The following is a 19,868-nucleotide window of genomic DNA, read 5'->3' on the forward strand; positions in this document are numbered from 1 at the left end:
ATACTTAAGTATGACTTTTGTTAACACAAAAGATATTAAAGAAAATCAAAAAGCAGTAACTACTTTTATATGAACTTTAAACTATTCACTTTAGCTTCTTTAATATATTTCATTTCCATGGAATTTAAATGTTCCTTCTTAGTACCTGAAAACACAAATACATGCACTGAAAACTGTATGATTTTTCTTCACAAAATAAAATTAAGTACTAATAAGAGCCTTACAACAACCCCCTGGGCAACTTTAATTAGTTGCCAAAAGAATCTAAGAACTGCTGCTACAATATACATTATGATTTTCACTTAAAATCAAGTAACAAAATATATTTTAAAAAGTCAAGTAAAAACAAAAAAAAATATTCAGGCACTCATCAGTTAAAATAAGCTTGGTCATTTTTTGTTTCTGTCCTGGAAGTTCAAAAAGGAAAACTCTATTTCGGTAATTATAGGAAAGGATCAAGGAGGAAAGCTCAATTCCTCCAATGGAACAATGAATCAAACGTCACTACTACTAGCGTACACATACCTGTTTGAGAAGAGCCAAAACATACAATGGAAACAGCTTGAGGGAATTTGGTGCTATCAGCATGGACTGCTGCAGATTTGAGGCAGTTGACATATACGCTGACAAAGAGTCTACCACAGCATTAACTAAGGCATCTCTTGCATCTGAAAGACTAGATGAAACTGAGCGATCCACCGCTGTTGGATTAGAATAGAAAAGGTTAGTAGAGTTGACCTCATTCGTTCCATTTTCCATACAGAAGCTTCCTTTTACAATGCTTAAAAAAATAAAAGTAGAAGTTTTATCACTTGATTTAAGCTGTAGTATGAACCCGAGACTACGTACACATCATGTTTTAAGTATTATGCAAGTAGGTTAGCTGTTGATTAAACTATTTGCTATTGTACATCCAAGATGATTTGCAACAATTCTTGTGACAAAAAATCCAAAATAATGTTCTCTCATCATTTCCACAGCGTAACAGTTTGTGCAACTTCAGTTCCATCTTTCTCTGCTAAGAAAAAGCTGCAAATCTTTTGGTTGGAGGAAGCCACCTGCTGGACTGAATGCGCATTTGAGACAAGATACAGAAGTACTGTTCTTTTCTTGTAATTCATTTGACTACTCATATACAACAAGGCACACACTAAAATCCTGCATGGAGCCGTAACATTCACAAGCAGAGATCAATCTATGAAACCTCCGCTTGTGGCCCTCGCGTAGGGAGTAAGCAAGAATCCTCAATCTAGCAACGGCAGGTTGAAAGCACAGAGAACTAACACAGAAAGTGGAGATGTCAGCAGTACTCCCCATCTCCGTTTTTATTTTTAAAGCACACAAAAACTAACAGGAAAATGAACAGCCAGGCTTCATTTGCTACTTTAAAAGAGAACATGTGAAAAGACATTTGAAACTCACCCATGTTTGCTAAGAGGCATACAACTGCTTGTACATCTGCTCCTGCATATACATCAGCCAACGAATTTACTACAGGCAAGCAAAGTGTGTGCACTCGAATTCGGCGTTCACCTAATAAAAATACGTAGAAATCATCACACAGTACTGCTTGGTAGGAAGAGGTATCCAAATTCAGTCATTACAGTGCATCTTCTCTTGTCCAAGATGCACTCTTGGTGAAAACGCACCAGTCACGCGTTTGCTGTAACACCATTTCTCACTCCTGTCTCAAATTCTGAAAAGCTCTCAAGTATTCAACTGAGTAACGAACACAGGTTCATAACATGAACTACTTTATAATGTCCACACAAAGCTTTTTTGACTGTACAGATGAAGTACAGTCTAAAATTTGTGGCATCCTCCACAACAGAAAGTGGCTGCTATTCTTTATGCCCACCTGGTAGCATCCACCACTTTCATAGCTCTGTGATTCTGGATAAATTAAGTGCCAAATATGTTACTGCTTATAACAATGATATGCCTTTTAAGTCAAGTTGTTGAACAAGATTATGTAAAATTGAGATAAATACAATTTTTCCATCAAAATACAGCTTATGAAGTTTTATCTTACGTGACTAATGGCCAAACAGGTTCCCTAACTTTGACAAGATTCCCCAAAGTTATGAAGTTCAACAGAAGGCTGCGCAAATACCTATACAAACATTACCTTAAAAACAAACCAAACAAAAACAGTGGTCAATTCATTCAAATGCATTTACCTTTGCTGGAAGTATACAAAAGAGCTGTTTGAAAACAAACCAAGGATGTGTCAGCGAGACTTTCCTCAATGGACATTTGTACTGCAAATCCAGCATCAGGATTGACATTGGCGAGGGATAATAAATCAGTAGATCGTACAAAAAAGTTCCCATGAAAAGTGTGGATAGAAAGACCTAGAAGCAGATGAAATAATTCAGACCATGAGGTTGTAACAGCATGAAAAACTTCCTTCAATAATTAAAGCCCACAGTCCTTATGTTTTAAAAATACAGTGAAAAAATATTTATCCCAAATATTAAGCAGAATCAGTTATTATAGGAACCATCACACCTTTCAGAGTGATCCCATACATTTCATACTCAATTTTGAATGCTCCAAACTGAACAATGCTCTTACATTACACACTTCAACTTGGTTGAAATGAGTTCTTAACTAAGAACTGAAACAAAAAAAACCACACAACCAATATCCAAATAGCAAAAGCTACCAGCACATACTGATGTAAAGGTGACAAAAATCTGATTCTTCAGTGAAAGAAACAGACTGAAATGTAATCTTGTTGAAGACTAAGCACATTCAAAATGACAGTTAACATGTTTACATCTGTTTTTCCATTCGTAAGAGTGTTTACAATATACCTTTTGTGCATCTTATGCGCATAACTGCCTCAAAACCGATCTTCCTCGTAAGGTATCTTTTAAGGTCTTTTTGCAACTTCTCAGCCTGAGCAGGATTATGGATATGATGAAAAGATGGATAATAATAGATGCACCCAGCAGAGTATTTGGACATGCAAGCTGTGAAGGAAGAAAAGATGTTGTTAGAAGGTAAACCATGAGGTCAGGACATAAAGATTGTGTACAGTGTTCTTCAAGTCACATCTATATTGACCTTTTTCCTGATATGAACTGCATCTGTAAGACGACAAGAGCTGGCCTTGACTCAGGCCACTGAAGACATTAAGAAGTCACTCCAAGACACAGTTACCTCAATATACACTTACTTCAATAACCTGTCTTAGCTGCCAAGGGTAGCACAGAGTACTTGCAAGAATAGTTTTATGCCTACATCATTAAATAAGTGTGCGTGCAGAGACAAATCCTATTTATACTCAGAGGTGAGAACTGCGTTCTCCTCCTATGATTAAACTTCATTTGTTTCCTGCCATCTACCTGTTTGCTATTCTTGAGCAGAAGAGAACTTTCTCGTTTAAAACTGAAATCTCAAAATAAATTGTCTTTGATACCACCGATCCAATACACCTGCTCTTCACTGATATCAACTTCGAAGTCAATTCGTATGCAGTATTAGCTGCATTTACAAGAGTGCATAAAGACTTACAAGATCAAAGAATTTCTGAAGTAGCCCGTGCTTTTCAAAGACGGACAACACTTTGGGAGGAATAAATACATATATTAGGCACTCCTTACCAAGAGAAGCTAGATCAGAATATTGCGAACTTAAGAGAAACAAATCCACAGCAATCTGTTGGCCTGAACAGTCCAATGCCAACTTCTTATAAAAATCCGTAGCTGGACCAAGATGTTGGACCACCTTTGGTGAAAAAGTTACACGAGAAAGAATTAAAACAGTGATTGTGCTTCCATAAGAATTTAAGGTACAACAGATTTACCATTCAATAGCAAAGCATCATAAGCAAGTTTCATTTAAGCAAAATTTTATAGGCATTTCAAAATACCTGCAGAAATTATTTCACATTGTACATTCTTTTAGATCATCTTTACAAGCAGGTATAATACTCCCTTGGAAAAGATTTACACCCTCATGCAAATAAACATTCATGTTAACTCTAACATTTACTAGATGCTTCATTTAAAACGCCAAAAATAATAAGAAATCGTGCTTTAGGTGTACAGTTCCATACATACATGATAAATATATATTCAAAGCCTCGTTTGATAATGAATTGAGTCTAAAGATACCTGCAGTTTCTTCTCGCTGTCAAGAAAAAAAGGTTTTGCTGTCGAGAAACACACGCATGTATGAATTAGTGATCATACATGCACAGACACTGAACATTTAGAAGTTAGCGGATTGCTATAAACAAAAAACAAGAGTTGGTCTGTAGATGATGCAAGTCCCTAGGCTCAAACGTCCAGTCCCTAGGCTCCTGAGATGAATAATTAATGAAATTTTTATACCTTTGTGCTTGACCTTTGATTGGGATCTTCTCTGGAATGCAAAAGCCCTGCACCCAAGGATGGTAACTGTGTCTGAAACACAGATATCCGACCTCCAGTTGGAGACATCAGTTTAAATGCAGCCTGAAGAGCAGGGCCCAAAGCGCTGTGGGTTTCTCGTGTATTGGTGAACATATTTGGGAATGCATTCAGCAGATCTTTTATCAGCTGCAAAACAGATGGAAAGTTTCTTATGAGATTTACAGTCTTAAGTTTTTCTGCTATTTCTAAAAAGCTGTAGTGCCATGACCAAATCAGTACTAAATACCTCAACTGAATTTAAACAAATTGGGAAAAACAGTTAGAACTTTTAAAACTACATTGTGTTGAATGAAGTGTAATATTTTTATCATTAAAAAGTAACACTGGAATTACACATTACATAGTCTTGAATTAAGTGTTTTGTTTTGTTTTTTTTTTAAATCTATTTTGAATATTTAACTGCTTCAATGTTGTGATCTATTTTGAGTAGTCATACCTCTTTGCTTTCATGGAGATTTACAAGTAAACTATCTGGTGTAGGAAGGAAAATATCTGTAGGGAAAAGGGAAAAAACACTTTAGTAAATAAAAAATAACATTCAAATAGAACATAACAGCTCATTTCCCATAGATATAAGTGTCACTAAATAAGGTCTACTTTTCTGATAACTATTAGAGTAAAAAGCAGTCTCAGCAAAGCTTGCTTTGTTCAAATAAAAAATTAATACTTGAATTTCTCTTGTTAAAACACCAACTATTCTGCAAAAAGTATATGACTATTTTTGAAAAGTATATTCTCTCTCATTTTAATAAAATTACCCTAATACCAGAACATGTAAGACACAATCTTTCTATTGGATTTAAAAAAAAAAAAAGGGAGCTTCTCAAAAACGTAGTTACTTACCATCAATATCTGAAACAATCAGCATCTGAGGCTGAGATAAACCTTCTTGCAAGTTGTAAAAATGAACGGTGCTGTCAAATGTTATGAACCCTATTCTTGTTCTTGAGTCTCCAGGCAGCCTAAAACATTAAAACAGAACAAACGAAACCATTAAGCCCTGAATTTCTCTAAACCAAAATCCAGTGTCTCTACAAGGCAATATTTAGTTATCCTGTGGACCATATTTTTATATATAGCATTAAAAACAAAGACAGAAAAACTAAATGGGATTTCTAGAATTCGTAGACTGCAAATATGACTTGTGAAGTGCTGAAAACCTTGACTTTCAACCAAAGTAAGAGGCAAAAGTTGGTTCTTGCCATCTGGATATAAGTTAATTGGATATACTGATTTTTGCGTAGGCTTTGCATGAGATTTCATGAATTCTCCTAAAAAGTAAATTAGTAAGCTTCTGAAAATCTGTTAACAAAATACCAGTAATACTCTGAACAAAAAATGATGTATAATAAATGTAAGAGAAGAATTATATGCACATGCTGGTGTCGATATCAGAAAGGAAAATCTCCTAACACAACTTTTTAGAAAATAATTTTCATAGTTTCATCCTCTTTTTATCCTCTACAGGATGAAAAATCAGTTTCCAAAAGACACGACCATAGTGAAGTTTATCAATCCTCAACATAAAAGCACCAACAAAAATCCCACACATATTGTTCCAGTGAAAAAAGGAGGAATATACAGAAAGTGGCACTGGTTGATCTAGGTAACTGTGAACTAAAAACTGACAACACAGTTCAACAAGGTAGTCCACACTAGTGGTCACAGCATTCCAGCATGCAGCACCTAAACTGCTTCAGCACACAAAACCTGATGAATTTAATTGCTGTAATTTAATTATTTTTGTTGTTCTTAAACGTAAAAGAGCACCTCAGATGTCTGTAGAATCAACACATTGTTACAAGTTACAGCTAAATATTCTTTGCAGATCCATCTTTAATCACATAAAAGGAAGATGCCTCTCAGCTGGGTTGTTTTATTTATTTTATTATTATTATTGTTCTTGGCTTTAAGATATGTAAGTTTCATTTCAGGATCTCATGCAACAGAACATCTGTCCTTTAGAGACAGCTCATTTAAATGTTATATGCAAGTTTTCTTCAAAACTGTAGGTTAGTATTGTTCATAATCACCTGTTGTGTAATTTGAAAAGGTTATTTATAATCTTACTTGTCTAGGTTTTCCAGCAATGAATTGCAGAGTATTGTCAAATATCCAGCCTCCACTGCATTATGAGAGACATCTAAAACAAATAAATATACCGCAGGCTGAGGAGGACGAAGCTACAAAGTAAAAACAAACAAACAAAAAATAAAGTAAAATAATTCAAAAATCATATTAAAAGAAATAGTAAAAGTGTTTAGTCATTAGAAAGGGAAGTGGGCAAAGGGAATACTTAGAATAATACAAACTACACATCATGCAATAAAATGAAATTAAACAACTAACAGTCATGTGAATAGATCTGAACACAATTCCCAGTGGTTAATAAACCCCATTTGCAATAAGCACAAGTTACGCTTCTGAGTGGAAATCGGATATTTCAGTCTCTCCTTCCAACAGTGAACTCAAACAGGTTTTTTGTTGTTGTTGTTTTTCATGTCAGATACAGAATATGCTCTTCAAAACTATTCTTTCCGAATGTGGACAACGCTATCCATTAATCTGAGTTGCAATATTCTACCTACAACCTTTTTACAACCATGTAAGAAGCTGTATTTATTCACTTCCAAACATTTTGGCTACCCTGTTCCAATTCTAATTTAAGAGAACAATTTATTTTTGCTGTGGTTATATTGTCATTGTGAACAGGACCTCTTTCCAAGCCTTGTTTATCCTTCTAACTAGGATACTACCACAGCAATTAAAGGTTGATTCCTAGTTAGGATCATGTTTGTGAGATTACTAACTAAAAAATTGAACCCAACTTAATTCTTTTATTATTTCACTACCTGTCTTTCAAAACTTCTTAATAATGTAGGAAAAACTAGCTTGCATCAGACTCAAAACAGACTATACAACGTTAAACTGCACAGGGCAGCTACATACATTGTAATTGCCTTTAACTGACAAATCTCTCAATATATGCATTTGCCAAAAATCAAATACGAACTTTTGTTTGGTCTTACAGAAACTTCATGGGAAAATTAATATGTACCACTGAAATAATATGCCATGTTAATTTCAAATGTATTTATATTAATGTGCAATTTTGTGGAAAATCCCCATTAGAATTTTATTTTATTTTATTTTTTTACCATATAGTCAGAGGAAGCAATGAATTCCACTGTAGAATTTTGGACCTCTGGACGTTTGTGTGGCTCTCCGTAAGATCGTGTCAGAGGATTATACATAAATTCTTCAGGAACTACAAAAAAAAGTTTCCAAAATTTATGTTTGCCACCAAACAAAAACCATTATGGAATCTAAAGTAATGCAGACACTGCAATTAATTAAAGAAAAATAATTAAGATTAAGGATACATAACATTTCAAGTATCCCACATAACATCAAAGGTAAATAGCTAGAAAAGAAAAAAGCTTTGTTTTCAGTAGTAGTATATCTCCAAATTTAAAACAGAAATGCAAAGAGTATTTCACAACCAGCTTCAATCTGGATTGCTTATGATAATATCTGGCTTAGATTGCAGACATTAGCTCCCATCATCCTACCATTTGCATATTGCAATAGCAGATGATGGAGTAAGTTCATTTTGTTACAGAAGTAATCAGTGTAATTTGATTACATCCTCTCTGTCTCCCACAGAATTGCAAAAAGACCTTTTCCTTCAGGAAATGCATGCTATGTCTGACTTAAAACCTAGAGATTTAAAAAAACATTTTAAGAGCTATACTAGCATCCACTTGGAGTACCCCATGGATGGTTATGATGCAAATACTTGAAAGAGATATTAATGCAAGCATCCTCTGTTACAAAACTCACCATCATTAACTCTGTAGCACAGATTGCATTTCCACCTCCTTTGATCAATGAAAGAAACAAAAGGGTTGATATATGTCCTGCAGGATCTGCATCTCACTATCGTGCTTGATGTTATTACTGGTAATTGCTAAAAAGAAACAAAGGAAAACTGTAACAAAAGGAATGTAATACATTTTACAGAGAACATCACTGCACTGCACAGTGCGTAAAAGCTTCAAAAGCCTAGATCCTCAATCATCTTTCATTCTATCTTTTTTTGACCATTTTCCTGTAGCAATAACAATGCCTATTAAAAATTCCCTTTAAAATTATAAGTAATACTTAAAATTATCTTAATCCAACCTCATTAACCCTCAATGCAATAAAATCTTTAATGAAATCAAATTACACAGTTATGATAACATGGCTACTATGGTAAGAGAAATTATCAAAGACAGGATGACTGTTTGACTAACATTGCTAGACAGCAAACCTTACATGTCAAAGAACACACGGGATATGGAAAAAAAAGGTTGCACTAGATAGATATTCACCTTTTAAATAATTATAAACAAACTAGATGGAAAAGAGTGGATTAAGAGTTCTGAACAAGGCTTCAGTCATATATTGTGCCCAGATTCTATTGACAGCAATTATCATGCCAGTAACAGTCCCATTAGCACCTCTTTTCAAGAGAGCAAAGTAAACACCTTTTTAAGAGATATATGACAGTTCTGAGTCCAACAATTAAAACTTTAATTCAGAGCTTCAGAGAACTACTAGCAAGCAAATCTTGGTTAGTCATTCCAAGAAAAAAAAAAAAAAAGTAAGGGCAGGCATGTCCAAAGCCTTTACAAAGTTCAGTGAGGTAGCAACTGAAAGCTTGCTTTTGCCTTGTTTTTAATTTGCAAACTTTTTTTTTTTTTGGAATTGCTAAATTTAGCTATTATACTTCATTACATTTTTTTCTGTCTAAAACAAAATGGGACATATACATATATATATATATATATTTGATGCACATATATATTTTTTAAAAAGTAAGCTACTTTACCGTTAAGTCTCTGAAGGGATGTAGCAACAAACCCAATGGAAGCTTAGCTTTGTTTAATAAAGCCTGTGTCTGTGGAATATTTGTCAGCGTACATCGAAATGAACTGGAAAGAAATAAAAACACTTAGTTGAAAACTTTCAAAAGATGCTGAAAACGTCATATTAACACCTGATTTTAAAGAACTTTGACATTTAAGAAACCACATATTTAATTAAACTGATTTAAAGATACACAAAAGGTATGGAAAATGATTAAAAAATCCTCCTGAATCAAAAAAAATTTCCCCAATTTCAGCAATGCAAATACAGAAAAACAAGCTTAAAACAAAGGAAAAAACTGCTTTAGGTACAATGCTCAATTTAAAATGACAGCTTTTATTCATCCTGAAGATTTTTTTTTAATGAAGTAAAGAACTAAAGGAGAAATACAAAATTTACTAGTTCTTAGAAAGTAAAATTTATGTAAGAAAATGGTAGAAAAGAAGCTCAAATACTGAAAGAGTCATAGCCTTTTATTTTTATTCATGTATGTAAAGAGCAGGATTGACTTCAAGCTAAAAAAAAAAAAAAAAAAGGCACTAAAGAAACCCAAGGCATCAATAGCACGGTCTGAAGTGTTCCATGCCTAAGATTGATTTTGAGGCACCAAGCTGTGCCTTGTTTACTGGTGGGACCATGCACTGTCAATATGGCAGTCACCTGAGTTAATCCAGGGCAACGGATATTTATTTTTTAGTTAGAATTAAGATCTTTGTGGGAGAGCAATTTTCACTGTACCTAGCTGCACTGGACTTGGGAAAGCAGATTGATGATAATTAGAGGTGAAAGTATTCATCGTAATTACAGTATGATGGTGATAGAACGTACTCACAGTTTATTTAGTATATTAAGGCATGATCATCATAGTTTTCTGGAACAAAATCCTATGCAATATTATAAAAATATTCCATGAAATGTACTGCATAACATGAAAGTGTTTATTAGCAGATTTTTTTTAGATGGATAAAACAAGATGAAGATTTAGCAGGTTTCTTAATTTTTTAGTAAGTGAACTATACTCGCACTGCATATAAAGTATTCTGACATATGGATAACTTCAAGTTTTGCATAAGGATGCAGAGGATTACTTATTTTCAAATGAATAGGATTATATTAACTTTAACATTTCAAATTAGGAGCATGTTTACACATTTTTTGATGGTTTAAATAATTAATAGTGACTGAACGTAGTTCTAGACGTACTATACTTACTCTGGACTGCAGTTTAATTTCCTAAGATCAGAATTCAAGTTAGGCACAGGAGCTGGAACTGAAGATACAGGCAAAATATTCCTGTCTTGTGTAAGGTTTACTGGTCTCAAGCCTTCTGGCTGCTGAGAATGCTGTAGACTTAACCCTCCTAAGGAAGAGGACAGCTGGTTCACACCTGGATATTGCTGAAAAAAAGCAAGAGCATTGCAAATCATAAATATACAATCATGTTTATAGAACTTATGACATAGACAGTGAGATCGAGAGCACCCTCAGCAAGTTTGCAGATGACACCAAGCTGAGTGGTGCAGTTGACAGAACAGAAGGAAAGGAAGCCACCCAAAGGACCTGGAGAAGCTTGAGAAGTGGGCCCATATGAACTGCATGAGGTTCAACAAATCCAAACACCAGGTGTTGCATCTGGGTTAGGGCAATTCCAGACACAAGCACAAACTGGGAGAAGAATTCATTGAGAGCAGCTCTGCAGAGAAGGACTGGGGGTTCTGGTGGATGAAGAGCTTGACATGAGCTGGCAGTGCTCATGCAAGGCTACCTTCCAAGTCAGATCAGGTTGCTCATAGCCTTGACAAGGCAAATTTTTAAGTCCCCAGGGACAGAAGATTTCACAGCAAAAAAAGCACACTCTGAGGAATTTGCACTTTTTAAGTCCAACTGGAATTTCACCTGTTGCACCTAGCAATTTTTTGTTCTTTAACAGCGCACTCTGGAAAACAACTTAGCTGCATCTTCACTATCATCCACCTGCTACGTGGTTGGAATCTGCAATTAAGATGCCTCCTTCTCATTATGTCTCCTCAATAAAAGAGAGGTCTTGGACTTCATCATAAGCCTTGCTGGTTCTATGAAAGAACATTACAAAGCTGTTGCAAGCTTAGGAGATCAAAACTAGGTTAAGCTTTGAGTTGTCAGTTTAAAACAGTTTCAGATTCGTTATACACAGTATTTGAATTCAAAGAATGCTATCATAAATAAAGATGATTAACACAGCTTTAAAGAGATCGCTAAGCTGTAAAGTGTTCCAAATTAACACCTGCCAGTACTCAAGTTAGTGCCATTTATCCCTGGAATCAGAAAAATAAAAAGGACAGAAATAGGTAGACAAAGCTATGTTGAACAGAATAATTTCTTTCAACTGGAAAAAAAAAATACTTGGTCAGATTTTACATTACCTTTATAGCAATGAAAGCCCTCTATTCTGACTGTTACATACTTCCTTATTGTATTACACTCAGATCAATAAGGAATTCTGATCATGTACAGCAGTAGTTTTGATGGATTTGCTTGCTGGGCCTTATTTCTGAATGAGCGGGATATAAAAAATGGAAGGTTTTGTTTTCTACACCAGGGGTACTGCTATGAGCAAACGTGTGCTAGGTGATAAGGAACTTTATAAGACACTTCTTCAGAGTTTCCTATCAATAAAGGACAGGTCTTTAAAACAATAAACCTTAAAACTGTGGCTGCTATCAATAACTGGTGAAGCAAACTGGCTAAGCCTGATTATTTGGAGATACACTTAAAATCTTACTTCAGAAGCCTTCTAATAAGAAGTTAACACTAGTGCTATGACATGAGCGTTACAGTCAACATTTATTGGTCCAGAAGCTGTAAAAATAACACTTGAAAAGACTTTTCACTACTTCATCAAGTAACTTTTAAAACAAAAATATGAACCTGTGGATAATGCTGAAACCCAGGATGGTGGCCTGGATTACTGGGCTGCTGCACAGGAGTAGGTGACGCTGTATTTTGGTAGCCAGGCTGCAGTGCTGGATATCCATAACCAAAGGGCTTGGAAGTTTTTGATGTCTGGGGGGTTGCTGGAGCAGGAACTGGGCTGCTGGTCACAGAACGTGTCTCTGGAAGGACAAAAAAAATCCCACGGATATATACTTTCTATTTCTTAGTTTCTATGTAAACTCCAGAATGCTTAACAAGCAACACTTTTTTCATTTATAATTTTTTGCATTATCCATCAAGATTTTCTTAATCTTTATTGACTATATAAAAAATTATAAGCCATTAGCAAGTAAGAGTACTGGAGCTGATGCTGATAAGGAGGGCATACTTGGGAAGATAACCACAGACCTATACATTTAAGATAAACTTCAAAACGTTGTTGTTCTACCAAAACAAAACAAACCCACAGCTTTCAAAAAAAGACAAGCATTGCAACTGAAAAGTAAATATATATATATAAAAAGTCCAACTCCACCCTTGTAACTACATTATATTCCAACATTTGCCCTTGACATAAATGGCAGAAGAGACTATTCATGCTCAGTCTCTCTAGCCACTTATGGATAGTTTTAAAACATAAGGTTGACATGAAAGAACTATTTTCTAAATGTAGAAATCGTTCTTTTCTTGAAGTAACTCAAGTATATCCCTGCAGCACAGTTTGGTCTCACTGTTGTTAAAGATTAAACCGCAGCAACATATAGTCCTCAAATCATAGAGAATTCAACAGCTGTAGAGAGACAGAACTACTCCTGCACCTGGGGTGCGATAACCCCAATCAGAGCTACAGGCTGGGAGAGGAATGGTTGGAGAGCTGCGTGGCAGAGAAGGACCTGGGAGTGATGGTGGATAGTCGGCTGAATATGAGCCAGCAGTGTGCTCAGGTGGCCAAGAAGGCCAACGGCATCCTGGCTTGTATCAGGAACAGCGTGACCAGCAGGGCTGGGGAGGTGATCGTCCCCCTGTACTCAGCTCTGGTGAGGCCGCACCTCGAGTACTGTGTTCAGTTTTGGGCCCCTCGCTACAAGAAGGACATCGAGGTGCTTGAGCGGGTGCAGAGAAGGGCGACGAAGCTGGTGAGGGGCCTGGAGAACAAGTCCTACGAGGAGCGGCTGAGGGAGCTGGGCTTGTTCAGCCTGGAGAAGAGGAGGCTCAGGGGTGACCTTATCGCTCTCTATAGGTACCTCAAGGGAGGCTGTAGAGAGGTGGGGGTTGGCCTGTTCTCCCACGTGCCTGGTGACAGGACGAGGGGGAATGGGCTTAAGTTGAGCCAGGGGAGTTTTAGGTTAGATGTTAGGAAGAACTTCTTCACTGAAAGGGTTGTGAGGCATTGGAACAGGCTGCCCAGGGAAGTGGTGGAGTCACCATCCCTGGAAGTCTTCAAAAGACGTTTAGATGTAGAGCTCAAGGATATGGTTTAGTGGGGACTGTTAGCGTTAGGTCAGAGGTTGGACTCTGTGATCTTGGAGGTCTCTCCCAACCTGGACGATTCTGTGATACTCAAGAATTGAATGCCTTCAAATACGAGGTAAGTTTCAGAAGGATTCAGGCTTGGTAAAACCTGCAGGGGAGTGGCAGGTGGATCACTCATGAAAACCAACCTCTCAGAAACTAGGTTTGGCTTGAGCAGTTGGGGTGGGGATCTCTTAAAGCTGATCCCGTTACTCTTCAAGAAAAACAAAAGGAACAAGCTGTTTTTAGAATATGCCTTCAGCAGGACCAAGAAGCTTACTTAGTAGCTAAGAAATTAAAATTCATAATCCTGCAGCCATGCCTTTTCTGCCCTTAACTGCAAGAGCTAGACCCTATATGGACAGTGGCATCAAGATTTTGACAGACTTCACTTTAACGAGGAACCCATCACCTACGCAAACTACTGTGACATTTTCCCAGGTCAGAGCAGTGCCAGAGGCAGACACGCCCAAAATTAATCCGATCATTTAGAATATTAACTAACATACCTACAAGGAACAAAATCTTTGCCACCTATTCCCAATAGGAGATTTCAAGACTGTTAGTCTGGTAGTAAGATCATGTAGTATAAACCTGACACTCCTGATATTTCTAGAGATAAAAATAAGTGACATAGCATCCATATTTTTCACATTTTCTTTATATGTAAAAAAAAAAAAAAAAAAAAAAGAAAAAAATAACCTGATCCAAGCATCTCTGCAAACTGTTATCTTTGGTCTCTCAAAACGTCAGTGGCGTGTGTCAACTATTATCAGCTACTAACGCCAACACAATCAGGCAAACAGCATAACCTAGAGAAAGATACCTGCTTTCACACAGAGCATACTTTCGGCACCAGCCTCAATATTACAACAGAAAGTATGACTTAGGATACAGGGAGGTTTTATTAAATTACTTGTCCAACTTTAGCGTTAAAGCTGTGAGATTTTAAAAAGCAAGCTGGGTTCTCTCTGATGATTTGCACCCTTCCACACATAGGTGAAGGGCAACTCCTCTAAACTTTGTTAATTAATAATAATTGACATCAAAATCAGAAAAAAAATCATAGCAAACATTTAAGTCAATTTAAACAAGCCATTTGAAATCAACATGCAACAACAAACGGCTCACCTGGATAGCCACCTCCTTCCAGGGCATCATAATTGTTCAGAACAGGAGAGGCACTGCTAGTAGTAGAAGAACTATCAATTGCTAGGGAGGGAAAAAAATAAAGTTAGGTGACTCAGAAACAGCACATTTTTGAAAAATTTTTAAAGAAAGACCAAGATATTTTCAAAAAAATTATATAAGAAACTGAAGAAAGATTTTGGGGGAGAAAGAAAAAGGGAAGACCACTTCAGCCCTATGACCTGAAAGCAATTATCACTGCAAAAAGGAGAGGGTAAAAAAAAAAAAAAAAAAAAAAAAGAGATAAACAATTGGCATGGTATTAAGCAAACACACATACACCAAACATCAAAAGAAAGAAAAATGGGAGGACAAAAGCCATGAAAAAAAGTTGTTCCTTGAAACAAACAAAAAAAATCTAATAAATTATCACGTGTTTCTAGACTATGTGAAATGAATTAGCATATGACATTGTTAAACTAGTCTCTGTCATGATTTCCTTCACGACACAAGATTCCTGTTGTCTTCAGAACAATCACATACCATTCCCACTCCAGGCAAAACGGATGCATTTAATTCTTTCTTCCTTTCTCTACTGTTGTTATTCAGAGCTTCTTTTGGTTTTGATGTAAAGCAAATTTATACTGAAATGGAATGAGCAAGTCTGGTACAGCCAAAACTAACTACATAAGAAGTACCTGGGCTAAAGTAATGAAAATAACTAGTCAAAATTATAAAGGAGATGGACGAGCACATGCTGACTGGTTCTGGAGGGACTGCTGATTCTAAACTAATTCATAGTTTACCCTATGCACATATTCTGAATATCTGACAGTAAAACATTACATGAAAATGTATTTTAAAATATTTCTACTGGTGCCATTTTATGTACATTTCCAAAGAAAAAGGGCCAAGGAGATGAAACGTACGTGCTCCTTAACAAAAACAGGCCATGAAATTTAACAGAAATGAAATAATACGTCAGAATTTAGAAAAAAAAAAATAAAATAACTTTTGTGGCAAGACGAGCAGAACAGATGCAGAGGAGAGATGCTGACACTGCTCTACTCAGAAGGATCAACCGTGACCACACATCCCTTTGTGAAGCCAAAACTATTTCAAGGGAAACACTTCAGTGGCCAAACACTTGAGATTCAATCCCCCCTCAACTGATGTTTCCAAGTAAAGATGCTCCTGCAGCTGTGTGAATATAACATCACTGAAATCTAGGAAACATTATTAATATCAAGGCAACGTTATGACTGTACAGAATATTTTTGAGCATGTTGTCTTTAAAGCGTTCAGGTAAGAAATAGAAAAACAGGTCCAAAAATTAACGATAGATTTTACGTTAAAAAAACAGAAACACATGTATATAAAATAACACTGTGAAACTTATACATCAGTTTCCAGTCCTGTATCCCCCACACCCTCAAATTTCCCTTTGGTTTTGAGCTTTATAAATTAATGTAAGTGCAATATTTATTTAGTTATTATTATTATTATTTATTCTATGAAGTGAAAGAAACAGGATTCATTATTGTGAGCTCTATCATGAATAAGAACATGGCTTTTCTAGGTTTGGAAAGTCCTTCTACTGAAAAGCCAAAATACACTTTTACTAGGTCAACAAGATCAAGATTTAAGAGTTTCCATCTAATTGTTTTCATCTGACCAGAAGAATTTTTCTGCATTTCCAAAAAATACCAGAAGGACATATGCACAGCTTGGAATAGCTGAGACTAGTTCAAGCTTTCTGATTTAACTATTCTGTCACTGGATACAGTTTTCTCCAAAATAAATTGTATTCATAAAACCTTACCCATCTCTAACACAACTCCACGTAAAATTAGTTTATTCTTTTCCCTAGCAAGATATTAATGACACAATGACTTAGTAAAAAGGAAATACTATATACTTCAAGTCCTGCTGGAACAGGTAAGAGTTCCAGCACAATCTGGCAAATATGCAGAAGTAGAAAATATTTCAAATACACGCTATAATTAATCAGCTTAGTCGTATTTCTACTAAAAAAATGAACAAACAAAAAAGCCTAATTTTTACCGTACAGATAAGTTGTATTCAAAGCAAAATTTCAGATACTTCAAAATATAAAAAGGTCTGCTTAGCGAAATAACATGAACTCTTACTGAGCATCCTATATACTTACTGAAGACCTTACACATAAGGCCTTTTCTTCTCAAAGTCATTCAGTTTTTTTAAGGCACTGATGCCTACAAGAATTATGTTATGCCCCATTCCTTTTTCTCCTGGTGAATATCTGGTTGTCTACAAAAACAATGAGTTCTGCAGTTTCCTGCACACTAGGTTCAGACTCTAAGCTGGCCACGCATATCTGAAATCTCACCGATTCTTCTTCGACAAAAAACACAGGAACTTCCACAAAATGAAACAGTTGTCCTATGCTTAAATTAAACTACGACAGCTGTCAATTTGCTTTAGTACTGTAAGCACCAAGCAAGAGAGCGCATTAGGAAAAAGGGGAAAGAAAAGGTTTAAAAAGGAAAAAAAATAGAAAACTGACTAGACAGAAACAATGCTTATAAAATACTTTTAGGATTATGTAATTATTTACATCAATATGACTTACACTTTTACACAGTTTGTGCAACTGTTTTGCAATGTAGTCAGAGATGTAACTACTAAAAAAAAAAAAAAAAGCTTTGAGGCTTTGAGGAGCTGTGTAAACAGACAACCAGATGTACAACACCTGTTCTTCATAAAACCACTCGCATATCCTGAGCTAGAAATCTGTTAGGATTTACATTCACCCCTGGTGATTGGGCATAAACCAGGAAGTTTATGGGCTGCTTGGGTGCCCTTTCATTCTTTTGCATAAGAAATTCAACTACAACAGTAGCTCAAAGGCTAGGACTTCAGCAGAAGTACAGAACTTGAGAAATAGAGGTGGCAGAAAGCATGAAAACTGTCTCTGGTAAGTTTAGGGAAAAATGTAAGGAGAAAAAGGTTGCAGCTGACAAAAATTGGACATCTCCTTTCACAGAAGCCTTGGGATAAGATTAGATAAAGATACTTGTCTGCAGAAAACTCACTAGGGAGCCCTGCAAGAAAAAAAAGAAAGAGACCAAAAAACCACAACTCTCCCAGTTCTTTTAACCTATTCTGAAGAACTGGTCCAAACAGCAGCTGCATCAAAACTGCCAAAGCAAACTTTGCTTTGCATTAGTCAGAAGTAAAAACCAAAAACCCCAATACGACTCAAGAAACTAAGGTAGCAAGAGGCACTAAGATGGTTTTTAAAACCAGGAAATTTTGACAAATACAGACAGAATCCTTGCAGCCAAGAACATGACATTTCAATCAAGCAGGACAAACTGCTTCTTAAAAACATGAAATGCACTTATTAATTTCCCCGCAAAGCAAGCAGGATAAAACTTAATCTTCCTGAATTGCAGAGATGTGCCATAGGAGGAGGAAGAAAAGCAGCACTAATGAATTCACTGCCTTAAAATAAACACACTTATCACCTTCCAGTATTTACTACCTTAATTATAAGGCTTCTCCATATATAGAATGGGAAGCCAGGTAAACACTGTTTAATGTAATGATAAAAATGGTATGTAGTTGATTAATTTGTGAAACAAACAATTATCAGTCTGTACCTCTATGGCTTGGTACATTTGCTTAAGAGTTTAAAGCCTACTGCAAATGGAAATGGTAGAACTCAGGGAGTCTTTTAGGTTGTGAATATTATGTGATGAGACACATAAAATGTCTGATATTAATATGACAGAAAAAAACACACCAAAACATTTGATGGCCACTGCTGAATCCCTTTTTGTTTACTCTACTACTAACATTTGGAGAATTTCTAGTTAATTCGATATGTGATGAGTCAGAGCAACTTTCTACCTTTACGGAGGAAAAGTAACTTCAGAGGATGGAAATATGGAACAAAACTTGAGTAGGAAGAGAACAAGATACTGGTGTAAAGCTAAAGCCAACCTGCTTCCTCATCCTCCTCATCCTCTTCCTCATCATCTGAACTTGATGACAAGGGAGCTGGTGCAGAGCTAGCTTGATTATTAACATATCCACCATACTGCATGCCTGTGAAGTGGAAAGCACAAACATCAGAGTCAGACAGACAGGAAAGATGAAAAACAAAAGTCACAAATCATTGCATTAAAAGTGAGAGAAACCAGCCATTCCAGAGAAAATCCCAACATGCAGATAGTTAAATCTACAACCCTTGACCATCTACAGCACCAGACCCATAGTTCATACGTGAACTATGTATGGCAGAAGCAGTTTTTAGTGGGCTAGTTAAGTATTAGTAGCATACAGAAGTTAGCAGAAAGTTTGTGTGTGTGTGTAAATTATTAAAAACATATGTAGAAAATCTATGTGTACGCATCAGTTTGGTCACTGGAATACTTTCATAAAGTGATATGCATGGATAAATGTGTCCTTTCCCAGGTAACTTTAAACTGCATTATTAAAACATTGATATTCAACTTCAGCTTAGCATGCCTGCCCTTCTAAGGCAGCAGGCATTCACTTTGGAATTCCGAACACAGCCAGAGATCAATGAAACAAACTGCTGCTGCAGCGTGTTACGGGTACAAACGTACGCTCCAGCAACACATCCAGTGAAATTTTCATCAGGTGAACCTGAAAACTTAGTGTTATTTTAAAATGGTGCCTAAATTCACGCTCACAGACACATTTCAGCACCTAAATACACTGCCCACTGGCGACAACTCACAGGCACCTCCAAACCATGTATATATTTTAACACATACGTGAACAACACACAAAAGCAGCACATACACATACCATTTTTAAACAGAGTAAAGCACACAGCAATGGCTTATAATTAACGTGTGACATTACTAGTGCAGCCCTAACACTTCCAGGAAATCTCAAGCTTCTCTTGGTGTGGGGCAGTGTTAGAAAAGATTTTAATACATGTTTGCAGTCAGGCAGAGACAT

General features: G+C 36.2%; 1 protein-coding gene across 3 annotated transcripts in view; it reads right to left on the minus strand.

Annotated features, from left to right (window-relative positions):
• Nucleotides 1-19,868, minus strand: part of SEC24B (SEC24 homolog B, COPII coat complex component) — a 44,401-nt gene that overhangs the window by 8,029 nt on the left and 16,504 nt on the right. For 2 of the 3 annotated variants that reach the window (XM_084286765.1, XM_084286763.1), the window contains 16 exons: nucleotides 18,879-18,983; nucleotides 14,895-14,975; nucleotides 12,246-12,430; nucleotides 10,551-10,735; nucleotides 9,301-9,403; nucleotides 8,268-8,394; nucleotides 7,583-7,692; nucleotides 6,495-6,607; nucleotides 5,268-5,386; nucleotides 4,861-4,916; nucleotides 4,344-4,550; nucleotides 3,612-3,735; nucleotides 2,820-2,978; nucleotides 2,181-2,354; nucleotides 1,423-1,533; nucleotides 526-701 (listed from right to left, as the gene is read on the minus strand). In XM_084286765.1, coding sequence (XP_084142891.1) covers nucleotides 526-701; nucleotides 1,423-1,533; nucleotides 2,181-2,354; nucleotides 2,820-2,978; nucleotides 3,612-3,735; nucleotides 4,344-4,550; nucleotides 4,861-4,916; nucleotides 5,268-5,386; nucleotides 6,495-6,607; nucleotides 7,583-7,692; nucleotides 8,268-8,394; nucleotides 9,301-9,403; nucleotides 10,551-10,735; nucleotides 12,246-12,430; nucleotides 14,895-14,975; nucleotides 18,879-18,983 — 2,135 coding nt within the window. The remainder of the gene's footprint in view (nucleotides 1-525; nucleotides 702-1,422; nucleotides 1,534-2,180; nucleotides 2,355-2,819; nucleotides 2,979-3,611; nucleotides 3,736-4,343; nucleotides 4,551-4,860; nucleotides 4,917-5,267; nucleotides 5,387-6,494; nucleotides 6,608-7,582; nucleotides 7,693-8,267; nucleotides 8,395-9,300; nucleotides 9,404-10,550; nucleotides 10,736-12,245; nucleotides 12,431-14,894; nucleotides 14,976-18,878; nucleotides 18,984-19,868) is intronic. The other variant, XM_084286764.1, reaches the window with a different exon arrangement.

Source organism: Netta rufina, assembly GCF_964035555.1.
Source record: "Netta rufina genome assembly, chromosome: 4".
Classification (NCBI taxonomy): Eukaryota; Metazoa; Chordata; class Aves; order Anseriformes; family Anatidae; genus Netta; species Netta rufina.